Here is a 14,099-nt window from a genome sequence, read left to right on the forward strand (position 1 = left end):
TACAAAACTTCTTTGCATTGAGAGCAATTGCATTTATCAGTATTCTTGACAACATCAAATGTGACCAATTACAGCTTCTGCTGTTCTGGGCTTTTCTTTATGGGAATTATTTCTGCCAAGTTCAATTTTTCTAGGCCAAATTATACAGATATACATGTTATAAAGAAAATTTGGTTCTATCATTCAATTTTTAGTCAATAACAACTGTTACTATTTTCAGTCTTAGCCTTTGTTGAATTTACTTTGTGTTAATACATTTCTACTAAATTTAGTTTTCTTGGGTTCAGGTTTTGAAATTCTCACTGTTGCCAAAAAAAATGCTGTTTTTTTCCAGCAATAAATCATGTCAGTTTTATTTTGTTTTTAGAAATCTTTTGACATCTTTGTAGATTCACATGCAGTTTTAAGAAATAAGACAGAGAAATCCTATGTGTCCCTTACTCCATTTTTCCTGATGATAACATCTTGGAAACTATAGTACAGTATCACACCTAGGAGACTGACATTAATACAGCCAAGATGCAGAACGCTTCCTTCACCAAAAAGATCCCTCATGCTGCCCTTTTACTGCCACACGCACTTTCCTTTACCTCCATTCCATCTATAATCCCTGACAGCTACTAATCTGTTCTCCATTTCTGCAATCCTATCATTTCAATATAAGTGGAATGACACACTATGTAACCTTTTGGGATTGGCTTTCATCACTCAGCATACTTCTCTGGAGATTCTTCCCAGTTGTATGTATGAATAGTTGGTTCCTTTTCATTGCTGAGTAGTATTTCACAGTACGGATGTAGCACTATTTGTTTAACCTTTCAACCATTGAAGGACATCTGGGTTACCCCAGTTTGGGGTCATTATGAACAGAGCTGTGATAAATATCCATGTATAGGTTTTTGTATGAACAGAAGTCTTCATTTCTCTGGGATAAATGCCCAGGAGTGCAATTGCTGTGTCATATGGTAGTTACATCTTTAGTTTTTGAATAAACTGCCAAACTGTTTTCCAGAATGGCTGTACAGTTTTACATTTCCACCAGCAATGTCTGGATGATCCAGTTTCTCTGCATCCTTGCCAGCATCCCATGTTGTCACTATTTCTTATTTCAGCCATTCTGATGGGTGAATAGTGATACCTCGTTGTAGTTTTAACTTGCATTTTCTCATTCCATAACTTGTCATTCATCCTCTTAACAGATTCTTTCACACAGCAAAAGTTTTTAACTTTGATAAAGTGCAACTTATCAATTTTTTTCTTTTATAGATTGTGCTTTTGATGTCAAGTTTAAGAACTCTTTGCCTAACTTTAGACCCTAAAGATTTTCTCCTATGTTTTTTTCCTGAAAATTTTATTGTACTACAATTTACATTTAAGTCCATGATCCATTTTGAGTTAAGTTTTGTATAAGATGTGACTTGGGTTGAAGTTCTTTCCTCCTTCCTTCCCTTCCTTCTTCCTTCCTCCCTCTCTCTCTCTCTGTTACTTTCTTACTTTTTGCCTGTAGATATGCACTTGTTTCCACATCATTATATTGAACTCTCTGCCTTTCTCCATCAAATTGCTTTTGCATCTTTGTCAAAAATCGTAATTGGACATATTTATATGGATCTATTTCTGGTTTCTTTATTTTGTTCCATTGATGTATGTGTCTGTCCTTTCATCAATATTACATAGTCGAATTACTGCAGCTATGTAATGAGTAATGAAATTGGGCAGACTGAGTCCTCCTACTTTCTCTTTTTGGAAATTGTTTTAGCTACTCTTTTGCAAATATTTCTACCCAGTCTGTGGCTTATTTTCTCATTCTCTTAATCAAGAATTTTTCTTTTCTTTTCTTCAGTTTTAGAAGTTTGACTATGATATGTCATGGATCTCTATGGGTTTACTCTTTTGGGAGGTTCACTCAACTTCTTGAATATGTAGGGTTAGCTCTTCTACCAAATTTGGAGAAGTTCTCAGCCATTATTACCTTGAATATTTTTTCAGCCCTACCTTCTTTCTCTCCTTCTGGGGACATACCATGAATGTTAGATCTTTTTTTTATAGTCTCACAGGCCCATGAGGCTCTGCTAATTTAAAAAAAATTTATATTTCTCAGATTTGGTAATTTTTAGTGTTTTGTCTTACAATTCACCAATTCTTTCTTCTGTTCTCTCCATTCTGCTGTTTAACCCATCCACTGAGCTTTTTATTATATTTTCCAGTTTTAAAATTTACACTTGGTTTTCCTTTACACCTTGTTTTCTTTGTTAAGACTTTTTATTTGCCAAGACAGTTCTAGTTTTCATTTGTTTCAAGTGTGTTCATAATTGCTTGTTGAAGCATTTTTGTCATGTCTGCATTAAGATCTTTTTTCAGGTATTTCTATCATTTGTCATCCTCACGTTGGCATCCATTGTCTTTTCTAGTCAGTTTGACATATTATTTTCTTGGTGTGAAGTGTGATTTTGAATAGAAGCCAGGACATTTTGAGTATTACAAGACTGGATCTTCTATTCCATCTGGCCTCCTCTCACACTGTTCTAGAATGGGAAGGAGGTTGAATGAGGCCTTACTATTGACAGGTAGAGATAGATGTCCAGTTCCCCACTCCACCTCCCTTGCCACCTGAGGGGGAGGGGCACTCTTCATCACTGCTGGGTGGAGACGGGGGTATTGGCTCCCCTCTAGGCCTGCAGTGATACCTCCCTGCCTGGGCAGAGGTAGTAAGAGAGCCTCATTACTGCTCTCAACACAACATCTACCAACACCAAAGGGGTGTTACTGCTGGAGGCTGATAAAACTCCTCTCCACTAGGTTTCATCTGACACCACCCAGTAGGGAAACAGCAGGGCATACTGTTACTGTGTGGTGGTGGTGGTGGTGGTGATGGTGGTGGTTGAGAGTCTAGGCTTCCAAAGTGTTCTCAGCTGACACTGCCATGGTGGGGAGCTCCTCATTACAGCCTGGTGAGCGTAAAAGTCTAGGCTCACCACTGGGTCTTTGTTGGCATGGCTAAGGGTAGTGGTTGAAAACTATATTTGTACTGGGAGTACATATATATGTATATTTTTTTTAAAAGGAAGAATAGAGGGAAGTAAGTGTACTCCAACTTCTGTCAGTTTTATTCTGTATTATTTCTATCAGTACCATTCATAAAGAATTGTATTAAAGACTGAAAGTCTGTATTTATTTCTTGGAGCAAAGAGCAAAGAACATTAGTAGGGTAAAGGCTTGGGATGTGGATGTGGATGTGGGGTAAAAATATCCTCCTTAACGGCTTTTATTTTGACTGTATATTGACCACCATGTTAACTTAAGCATGGGTGTAAAGAACTCTAAGACAACGACCCTGGCCTTACATAGCGTACAGCCCAGCTTGGAAGCCAAGATGTGGATTGCAAGATGGATATGCCAACACGGCAACAACTGCTAAGCACTCAACAAGCTGAGCAGTTAGTCAGAGAAGGTGGTGTTGAGATGGGGCAACCAGGGAGTTCCCACACTTCACAGTAGAGGCAGAATGTGAGCTTAGCTCAGAAAAACCAGTCTTAGATATGATGGGAGGAGGCAGCTGTTGAGAAAGGATCGAATAGGGAGGATGGAATTGACAAAAATGGAGGGTCAGCAGTATAATAAAAATGGCTATATTTAATTACAGTGTATTACGTTCTAGACACTATACCAAACACCTTACATTAATTATTTTGTTTAATCATCCCTCACAACATCCCTTCGAAGTATCAATTATAATTCTACTTTACAGATGAGGAAACTGAGGCCCAGGAAAGTAACTTCCCCAAAGTCACATAACATGTCAAGAGGAAGAGTTAGATTCAAGGGTTGTCTGCCTCTCTGAGACATTTTAAATGTTATCCTAGAATGCCAGGAATGTACATCGCATTTGGCTGGAATGGCATTAACTTGGTTGAAGAGAAGAGAATAATAAGATTGGAAATTGAGACAAGAAGTATAAGCCTTTCTATTTTTGAGCAAAGGTGTGAGGGCCCAAGTAGGCCTCTTTGGGGACAGCAGATAGAGGGGACCAAAGGCAGAGAAGGGGGCCCAGTTTGCATCACATAAGATGAAACTATGGCTTTCACACTGACCTCTGAACGAAAGCACTTGCCAGGCCACCTTTCACGTCATTTCAAAAACACTAATAAGACAAAAATCTTCCAGTGGGGCGTATTCTTTCTATTTCTCTCTCTTTCTTTTTTTCCTCAAAAGACAAATGTTATATGAGGGGCATTTTTTAAAACTTTAAGAATTTTTTGATAGAGACTTTGAGAAGTGATGGGTTAAATTCTGCTTAGCTTCTGGCTCCTTATTTTTAAAATGTCAGGTTCCTGAATCAAGCTTAGTCATCCCTTCAGACCCTGGTTAGGTTCATTAGACACAATGTGGGTAGACAGAATGACATCACACACCTCCTTCAGAAAAGACAAAGGGGAAATAGAGGGAAAGAGAAGGATTCTAATAGAACTTTGTTCCAAAAGACTGGATGAGATGGACCAAAAGGAAAAAAAAAAAAAAAAAAAAAGAATCTGACCAAAAGGTTCCAGGGAGCTCTTGGCTCATGGCTGTGATGGTGCAGTCAAGCAGTAGTGCTAAAGGAGTTATAAACACTTCCTATTAACATGGGGACGAAAGGCCAAAGAAGCACATTCTGGGAAGAAATACAGAGAGCTCTTTCCAAAAATACTTCACAGAACATCAATTCCATGGAATGATCCAAGAGAAAAATGAGTTCCGTGGTTTGTGAAAAACACTAGGTTGATCAAATGTTTCTTTACTGCAGGCCTTTTCAGAACCTTTAAAATTTTCATCTGTGTTATGAACTCCCGAGATGGGATGTAGTACGCTGGGTTCCCAAATCTATTTGTTTGCAGAAATTCCTCCCGCCCCTCTGCCCATACTTTTTTTTTTTTCTTTTCTTGGCGATTTCTTATGACAGGCACTTCACACTTCACCTTTCCATAAGTTCTGGAACAGGAAAAGACTTAAGTCATGACACTGAACTGTAACCCCAACTGTAGATTTTTTCTTTGGTTCTTCAAATGTGTGTCTGACATGTGTTTCTAAGATTACTTGAGAGCTAAATGAATATTCTATTTAAATCAAAATGTACAAAGGCAAGTGATTTCCTTAAAATCCCCAAATTCTTATCCCAACCCTCTCCACTATCCAGATGAATGAATAAACTGGTTCATGAGAGGAAACTGCAGCTATTTTATATACTTTTTAACAATCAATGCTTAATTTTAATCAGCTTATAAAATGAATCACATTGCCACATCGCTTTCTAGCCGCCTGGACTGTAAGCTATTTGTCGTCAGGTTCTCAGTAGCCCTCTCTCTGCTGCCCAGCGTGGACCTGGGTCTCCCGGGCCAATCGATCAAAGAAGCTGTTGGCAAGTGCTCTCACGTTGTCTGTCCTGGAGGCCCTGGAGATCTTCTGGAATCCCTCTAAGGTTGCATCTTTCTCTTGCGCGATCTGCTGCATCCTCTGTTCCTTTTTCTTAAGGGCTTCCTTGATGCCCTCGATGTGGCACTTTCCCTCCTTCTCGGCTTTCAGCTTCAGGATGTGATGATTCTTCTCACGCAGGATGCTGAGCTCCCGAATGTGCTGCGCCTTGTCCCTGGTGTTCTTGTGAACGTCACTCCTGGTCTGCAGGACCTTCTGGTCCGCCAGCTCCGTCAGCAGCGGCTTGTGCTCCTTCCTCTGCTCCTTGGACTCTTCCGCGCGCCACTTGACCTGCTGGGACTGATCCTTCCGCGCCTGGACCTTCTTCAGCTCTCGGTGATGCTCCTTAATCAGGCCTTGGTGGATCTCTTGGTACTGCTGGGAACTCTGTTCCAGGGACAACTTCCTCAGGAGCTCCTCAGCCTTGGTCTGGCAGTCCATGAGGACCTTCCGGGCCTGGTAATTGACTAGGGAGCTAAGATTGCTCTCCTGGATCTTGTTCTGGCCCTCGGTGGTGTGCGCATTCTTCTTCTGACAGGCCTGCTCCAGCCTCTTCTGCAGCTGCAGGCTGTTCTGCTCCCTCAGGTCCTGCAGCATCCTCTCCTGCTCCTGTAGGAGCTGCAGCTGCTTCCTGTGCTCTGTCTCAGTCTCACTCTCGGTCTCAGAGGGGGCCCTCTCCAGCTTCTCCTGGCACTGGTTCTCCTGCTCCTCCAGCTGTGCCTTCCACCCGCTCTCCTGCTGGATGCCGTTCATCGCTTGTCTGTCCCGCCGCCGAACACGCTGCTCCCGGCTCAGGTGAGCCTTGCGCTGCTCCTTCTCCTGCTGCCATTGCTCCTGGCTCTGCTGCAGCAGCAGCTTGCGCTCCCTCTCCAGGGTCAACTGGACCTTCTGGTCCGAGCGCTTCAGCTCCTCCCAGGCTACAGCCGCCTGCTGCTGCAGCTCCCGCATCCTCTGGGCCTTCTTGAGCCGGGTCAGCACCAGGGCCACAATCTTCTGGTCTCTGGAGGACATTACTGCCTCTTCTAGCTTGTTCTTGAGTGTCTGGCTGTGCTGGCTCTGTAACCCCTTGCTGGAGACTGAGGGCTGGGAGTACTGGCTGACTAACGACTCCACCGGATCATTGCTGTCTCTTTTCTGGATGTACATGCTAGCCAACTGCGTCCCAAAATCTCGGGAGGGCACAGAAGACTTCTCCGTGTGAACTGAGGAATGGGACCAACGACCTAGACCTCTGCAGACCGGCACTGCCCAATGGTCTCCGCTCTGCACCTTTTCTACCCGGAAAGTTCCACTCTGGGGAGTGTAAGCTCCCTCAGGGTAAGGTGGGGGCGAATCTCCCTGGGCCGGAGGGTAGTGCTGGCCGGGCTGAGGCTGTTGGGGTTGTAGCTGGGGCTGCTGCTGCCAGGCCAGGCTGTGCGGGCTGCCTCCCTGAGTCTGGGGCTTGGTCCTTGCTTCCCGCCAGGCATCTTCCAGGCGCCGGCTGCGGGGCTGGTTCTTCCTGGCGCGCTCCGGGGGCCTCCGGGCCACGTCGGTCAGGCTGCGGCTTTCCTGCGGCGAGTCGGAGTACCGGTGCTGGCGGCGTCGCGGGGTGGGCGAGCAGCGCTGGTGCACCCAGGGCGCCGCGGCCTCGCTCTCCTCGCCGGGAGTCCCGGCCCAGAAGCACAAGCTCGGCTCGGTCTGCGGTCCGGGCCCGCCCAGCCGCGCAGAGGATGCGCGCTCCTCGCCAGGAGGCGGGGGCTCCCAGAGGTCCCCGTGGGGCCGCGAGGAGAAGCGGCGGAAGCCCTCCATCTCCTTCCCCGCGCACCCAGGGTCTGAGCGAGGATCTCTGGGCCTCGCGGGGGCGCTGAGGAGACCCTCCCCCTCAGATCCCGGGGGTCCAGGTCGCCTGTGACGCTCTGGCCACTTCACAATGCGCCTGGATCCTCCTGCTCCTCGCAGCCCTCGGGTCTCGCCCACCCCGGCCTTCCTAGCACTCTGCGCGGCAAGAAGGGGGAGAGTTGAGGGGCAGGCGGCTGGGGGAGGGCCCAGGGCGGTGGAGGGGGCTGCAGGAAGTCAGGGGTTACCCTTAAATCCGAGGTGCGTAGTGAACCCCCATCGGTGTTTCAGGTAGGAATTTGAACTCGCATGTGTACACCCTAAAGTAGAAGAATTTTAAAAGAACCCGGGTGAAGGCATTACCCCCAGGATGGAATGTAGGTGGGGAGGAGTAGGGCAGGGAGTCCTGAGTCACCCTTAGCCTTGGGTCCTTGCATCTGAGCCCCGCCCTAGCATATGCAAGTGAACCCTCCGTGGAAGCGCATTAATAAGCAGCATTACCCTTTTGCCCTTTTAAGTTAGCAAGCCCAAAGTACGTTTAATGTTTACTTTTTTAAACTTTAAGGAGAGAAAAAAACGAATCTATTTCCCCCTAATATGGCAATTACTGCCTTTGTTAAAATATGAATGTTCTGAGCACATTTCTGAAATAGTATCAGTGGACACCATGCCGAATCATTGCAGGTTTTTTTTTTTTCATTTTTCTCCAGTTTTATGATGAAATTATTTTTTCTTGTTGAGGCACGCTGGACTAATGGAAAAAGCATTGTATTTGGTCATGCAAACTTGAGTCTGACTCTCCTTTGCTACTTTGTACCTGTGTGGTCTTGGGCAAGTTACCTTCCTGACCCTCAAGTTCTAGAAAAGTGGACAGAAAAAGGGGCCGTGACAAGACTAGCACTGAAGGGCTGTCTTTGAGGGTGGGACAAAATTCTGTATCAAGAGTTAGCACCTTAATGGCTTCAATAAATATTACTTTGATGTCCTTGTAGCCTTCAGTTAGAAATTGTAAGATTTAATATATGGGTTTACAAGAGTTTCTACAGATTCCCAGCTTAAGAAAAGAAGAATGGAATCAATGTCATCCTAAAACAGTTGATGTAAAGGGTAGCATGCTAGGGAGGGACCATACCCAGGCTCTGTTGTGTTCATCCTGTACTGTGGATCTTGGCTAAGTCTACCTCCCTTCTCCAGGATGCAATGTGGAAACAGTTCTGGATAACATTCTTCAAATATGAATGCTCCTTACAGAAGAAAAATAAGTATTTCATTCGTCCCAGTCCTCTTCATGCACATCTCCTTGGAGTTTCACAGTGACCCCAGCTAGGCAGGGCCAGTACAATTGATAACACTCCCCTAAGATAAATCTGAGACTTGGCCACATTAACTGATCCCTCAAAGGTCAGTGGGTCAGTAATGGGAGTTTTGACTTAAGATTCACTTCTCTTTCCGTGATATCATGCCACCTCTCAGGAATGTCTGCGTTCTCCCCAGATTCATATATTGAAGCCCCAAATCCAAATGTGATGGTATTTGGAGGTGGGGCCTTTGGGAGGTGATGAGGTTCAGGTGAGGTCATGAAGGTGGGGCCCCGGTGATGGGATCAGAGGAAGGCACCAGAACTCCCACTCTGCCATGTGAAAACACAGACAGAAGGTGGCCATCTGTAAGCCAGGAAGCGGGCCCTCACTGAGAACTGAGTGTGCAGGCACCTTGACCTTGCACTTCCCGGCCTCCAGAACAGTGAGAAATAAATGTCTGTTTTTAAGCCACCCAGTCAATGGTGCTTTGTTAGAGCAGCCTGAGCTGACAAAGTTGACATGCTTTAAAAAAAATTATGATCAGTTGTACATCCGAGGTTCATGACAGCCATGTCCTTGAAGCCAAGTGGTAGCAGCCTTGACCAGAGTGAAGTCTCCCCAGGAGCCCACTCTGCCTGAATAGGATCTCACGCGCAGTCATTAGCTCATCTATAGCTGAGGACAGGAGGTTGTTCCTACCCTAAATTTCTATTGGCACCTTTTATACTATTGTTAGAGAAATTATTTTGGTGATTATGATTTTTACTAGGAGGCAACTTTTAAAAAAATTAAATCAAATTTGAAATGAAATCATTTAATTTTAAGTAATGAAATATTTGGGCATGAACTGAGTCGTACTGATACCTGAGTGTCAGATCTCTCTGCTGAAGCTCTGCAAAACATTTTGTACATCTAAATGAGGTTCTGGCCAGTACCAGGCCACTTTCTGTCACAGAGAAACAGTGCAGTGTGAGTGGAAAAACAGCCACCCAAGAGCCAGGAGACCTGGCACCAGCCAGCTTTTCCACTTGTTGAGTCATGTTGAGTGGTGAGTCTGGTGGTTTTCCTCATTGTGGTAGGAGATGGTCTGTAAGATCTCTTTGAGCCCCAAATGCAACTGGAAAAAGGAGTTCAATCTAATAAACTCTGCAGCCTTCATTCTGTAAAACAAAAATGAGTTAATCCACAAAAAAGGCTTACAGCAGTGCTTGGCATGTGGTTGCTGCCTTGTAAAAATTAACTACTAGAATGATCATTATCATTATTGTAAGCACACTTAAACCATTGCAGAGTGGGACTGAATTTAAAGACATAGTTTGGGGCGGAGCCAGAAGTAGAACCCAAGGGCTCAGATTCCCAATTCAGGGCTCTTTGTCCTCTTTCTAGCCCTGAAGGTTCTCAGAATTCCTCATGGAATTGAGGACAACTCACTCACCTCTGTGGGTGATGGAATAAATGATTTAGTTGGATATAGTCTTAACTTCATGATGCCACAAATATTTATTGTAATCTGGGCCAGGATTAGAAAGCTAATTCAGGGCTCTTGCCCACAACATTGCTGGGAGAAAGACATCCAGGTAACAGATGTGGTAAGTGCTTAAACAGTAATCTCAACAAGATTCCTAGAAGAGGGAGGGGCTGATTCATAAGGGAAGTTCATCTGGGTTGTTCACAGGGAAGGGTTCGTATAGAATGTTGGAGCTACACCTGGGAGGGCAACTAGGCTCTCACCAGACAGGGATGAACAGGAGGACATACCAGGCAGAGGATGCTGTGTGGCCACAGTGCGGAGCTTTGGAAATGCCTGGCACTTTGGGGTCATGTGTGGTTTGTGTTGCAGGGACTTGGGATGTGTGTGCAGTGCAGTGATTGGTGATGACACCAGAAAAGTGGGCGGGGCCCAGTTTCCACAGGGCCCTGATGCCAGGCCAAGGGACATAGGCTTCCCACTGGGCAGTAGGGGTCCCTCTGTGTCCAGGAGAGCTTCAGGATTCCTTGGAGCTGCCATGGGCACAGAGGAGGTGGGGCTAGAGGACTTTAGACAGGCTCTGAGGACTCTGTCCCTACTTCACCCAGAGCAGCTCAGATTTTACTGCTTTTCTATCCTGGGGCTCTTGGTAACACCCCATTGAAAAAAACTGGGACTTCTGCTTATAAAAAAGAGTGGAAATCCAATGTGTAGGCAACAGTGAAGAGTCAATGAAAGTCTTGACCTGATTTGGTCTCTATTTTAGCAAGCTCACCCTAGCAGCAGGGTGCAAGATAAATTGAAGTAAGGAGTACGGGGAGGGAAATTGGGAAAAGGGGGCCAGTTAGGAGGTGGGTTTAGTAATCAGGAAAGCAAGAAGGAAGTGAAAATCCAGACAATGGCAAGGGGACAGGAAGGGACGGATTCAAGGTATGATTCAGAAGTCAAGGGACCATGACCTAAAGGAGTATTTGATTTGGAGAATCAACCTGAATGCCTGGACAGATATCTGGTGAGTGGCAGTGACAAGAGTTTTCAGTCTAGGTGACCTTGAAAACAGTGATCTTGGATATCAGGTGAAAGAAGCTGTAATAACAGGTGAATACCACACAGAATAGCAAACAGAATGTCTGGAAGAGGCTGACGAAACGGGGAAGAGAAACCTTTTCCTCTGAGGGGCCCAGTGAGGAGGCTCCTGCTTGGAGCACAGCTGTCCCAGCCAGACAGATGCTCCTCACTTACCTCTGAAGCATCTGATTAAGGCCCCTGGGAGGATGACAAGCTGGGAAGCCTCGGTTTTCACCGGGCAGATGAAAGAGATGTTTTGCAAATGTTAAGCTGCCAAGCATTCCCTTGGTACTAAGAACAATTCAGCCTCCTTTTTATTTGGCAGAAAAATCCTCAATGTATTTCACTGGAGGCCTCAGAATTTAGACCTTCTGCCAAATGAAGACCTGGGTCTCTTTTTCTCATTTGTTGGAAACTTGGAAAATATGACAAAATGGGCTCTGACCCCACAATTTGAATTGATCTATGGAATAGAAATGTGTTCTGGGCCCTTCCTCAGAATGATTGTTAGTTGTAGTGACTTCAAATTTGATCTCTAGGCGCAAAGCACCTAGTTATGGATGGGCCAAAGGAGAGAAACAAGCTAGAGCTTCTCTGTCCACTATAGCAGCTGGCAGCCACACATGGATATGGGCATTTGAACGTGGGTAGTTCCAATTGACATGTACTGTAAGTATAAAATACACACTGGATTTCAAAAACTTATCATGAAAAGAAAGTAAAATATCTCAACACTTTTTTAATAGTAGTTACTTGTTGAGACAGTATTTTTGAACACAATGGACTAAATAAAATATATTATCAAAGTTAATTTCACGTGTTTCTTGTTTTAATGTGGCTACTAGTAAATTTAGAATTATATATATGTAAATATAAATATAAGTCAAGGTGTATTTCTATTGGACAACACTGCTCTAGATAATTGAGGTTCCTCTATATTCATGTTGTAAGTGAAAGCCTTGTCTAGGTAATTTTCATTTTATGTAAATGTATTGCTTTGAGAAGGATTCAAGATGGTGGCATAGGAAGACGCTGAACTCACCTCCTCCCATGGACACCACAGATTTACAGCCACATATGGATAACTTTCCTCTGAAAAGGACCCGAAAACTAGATGAGCAGTGTCTTTACAACAAAAGATAAAAGATTTGCATTGAGACGGAGAAGCAGAGACATGGCTCAACAGGTGAATGCACCGTTTTTGGTGCCCTCCCTCTAGCCTGTTAGGACCAAAGAGAATGCTCCACTCACCCCGCATGCAACCCAGATGGGCGAGGACTTTGAGCCTTGTCCACCCTGTGCAGCAGCTACACCACAAGTGGGCAGGATGAATGCACTGTGCTCTGCCCTCCACACTCAGCAGCCATGACACAGCCAGGCCATGCCAGCCCCACAAGCCCCTACCTTTTCCACACAGTAGCTGAGACCCCACTATAGCTGGTGGGTGCAAGCAGCCCACATGAGGGCCACCCTATGAGCTTCCTGGCTCTGGTTTCTGGGCAAGACTGTGCTTCTAGGCCCCAAGGACCATCTCCTGCACAAAAACACTCCTTCAATACTAGGAGAGGTAGGTGTTTTGCCTAACACATATAGACAACCACAGATAATCAGGCAAAATGAGACAGAGGAATACGTTCCAGACCAAAGAATAAGACAAATCCCCAGAAAAAGACATTCATGGAATGAAGATAAGCAACCTATCTGATAAATAGTTCAAAGTAATGATCATAAAAATGCTCACCAAACTTGGGAGAAGAATGGATGAACACAGGGAGAACTTCAACAAAGAGATAGAAAAATATAAGAAAGTACCAAACAGAAATTATAACTGAACTGAAAAATATACTTGAGAGGTTCAACAGCAGACCATATGAAGTAGAAGAACAAATCAGCTAGCTGGAAGACAAAGCAATGGAACTCACCCAGACAGAGCAGCAAAATAAAAAAAAGAATTCTGAAAAGTGAAGATGTCTTGAGGAACCTCTGGGAAAACATTAAGTAAAATAACATTTGCATTATAGGGATCCCAGAAATAGAAGAGAACAATAAAGGGCCAGAAAAATTATTTGAAGAAATAATGGCTGAAAACTTTCCTAATCTGAGGAAGGAAACAGATATCCAGGTCCAGGAATCCCAGAGAGTTACAAGTAAGATGAACCCAAAGAGAAGAGGAGAGGATTCAAGATGGTGGCATAGGAAGGCCCTGAACTACCTCCCACGGACACCACAAATTCACACTAAGACACATTATACTTAAAATGGTAAAAGTTAAAGATAAAGAGAGAATCTAAAAGGCAGTAGGGGGGGAAAAAGAAAAAAAAAAAAAAGAAAAGAAAACACCTTATTGTGTATAAGGGAAATCCCAGAGAGGTATCAGCAGGTTTTTCAGTAGAAACTTTATGGGCCAGTAGAGGCTGATGTTTCCTTAATGACTTTCTGTTCCTTATCTTAGAGGAAAAGCCATTTATGCCCACTGTACCAGTTTTATTCAACATAATGTTGGAAGTCCTAGCCACAGTAATTAGGTAAGAAAAAGAAATAAAAGACATCCAAATCAGAAAGGAAGAAATAAAACTGTCATTGTTTGCAGATAACATGATGCTATACATAGAAAACCCTAAAGACTGTACCAAAAAACTCAGAACCAATAGATGAATTCAGCTCAGGATACAATATACAGAAATCTGTGGCATTTCTGTCAGAAAGATAAATTAAGAAAACAACCCAATTTACAATTGTATCAATAAGAATAAAATATCTAAGAAGAAATTTAATCAAGGAGGTGAAATACTTGTACATTGAAAACTATAAGATATTGATGAAAGAAATTTAAGAAAACACAAATAAATGGAAAGATATACCATGCTCATGGATTGGAAGAATTAATATTGTTAAAATGTTCATGCTACCCAAAGCAATCTACAGATTCAATGCAATTCTTATCAAAATTCCAATGGCATGTTTTACAGAACTAGAACAAATAATTCTAAAATTTGTAC

General features: G+C 43.9%; 1 protein-coding gene across 1 annotated transcript; it reads right to left on the bottom strand.

The window, feature by feature from the left end:
* Positions 1-5,325: 5,325 nt before the first annotated feature.
* Positions 5,326-7,236, bottom strand: CCDC185 (coiled-coil domain containing 185). Its single transcript, XM_031438895.2, has one exon. The coding sequence runs from the start codon at positions 7,234-7,236 to the stop codon at positions 5,326-5,328; it is 1,911 nt and encodes a 636-aa protein (XP_031294755.1).
* Between the last annotated feature and the right edge of the window lie 6,863 nt (positions 7,237-14,099).

Source organism: Camelus dromedarius, chromosome 21 (genome assembly GCF_036321535.1).
Source record: "Camelus dromedarius isolate mCamDro1 chromosome 21, mCamDro1.pat, whole genome shotgun sequence".
NCBI lineage: Eukaryota > Metazoa > Chordata > Mammalia > Artiodactyla > Camelidae > Camelus > Camelus dromedarius.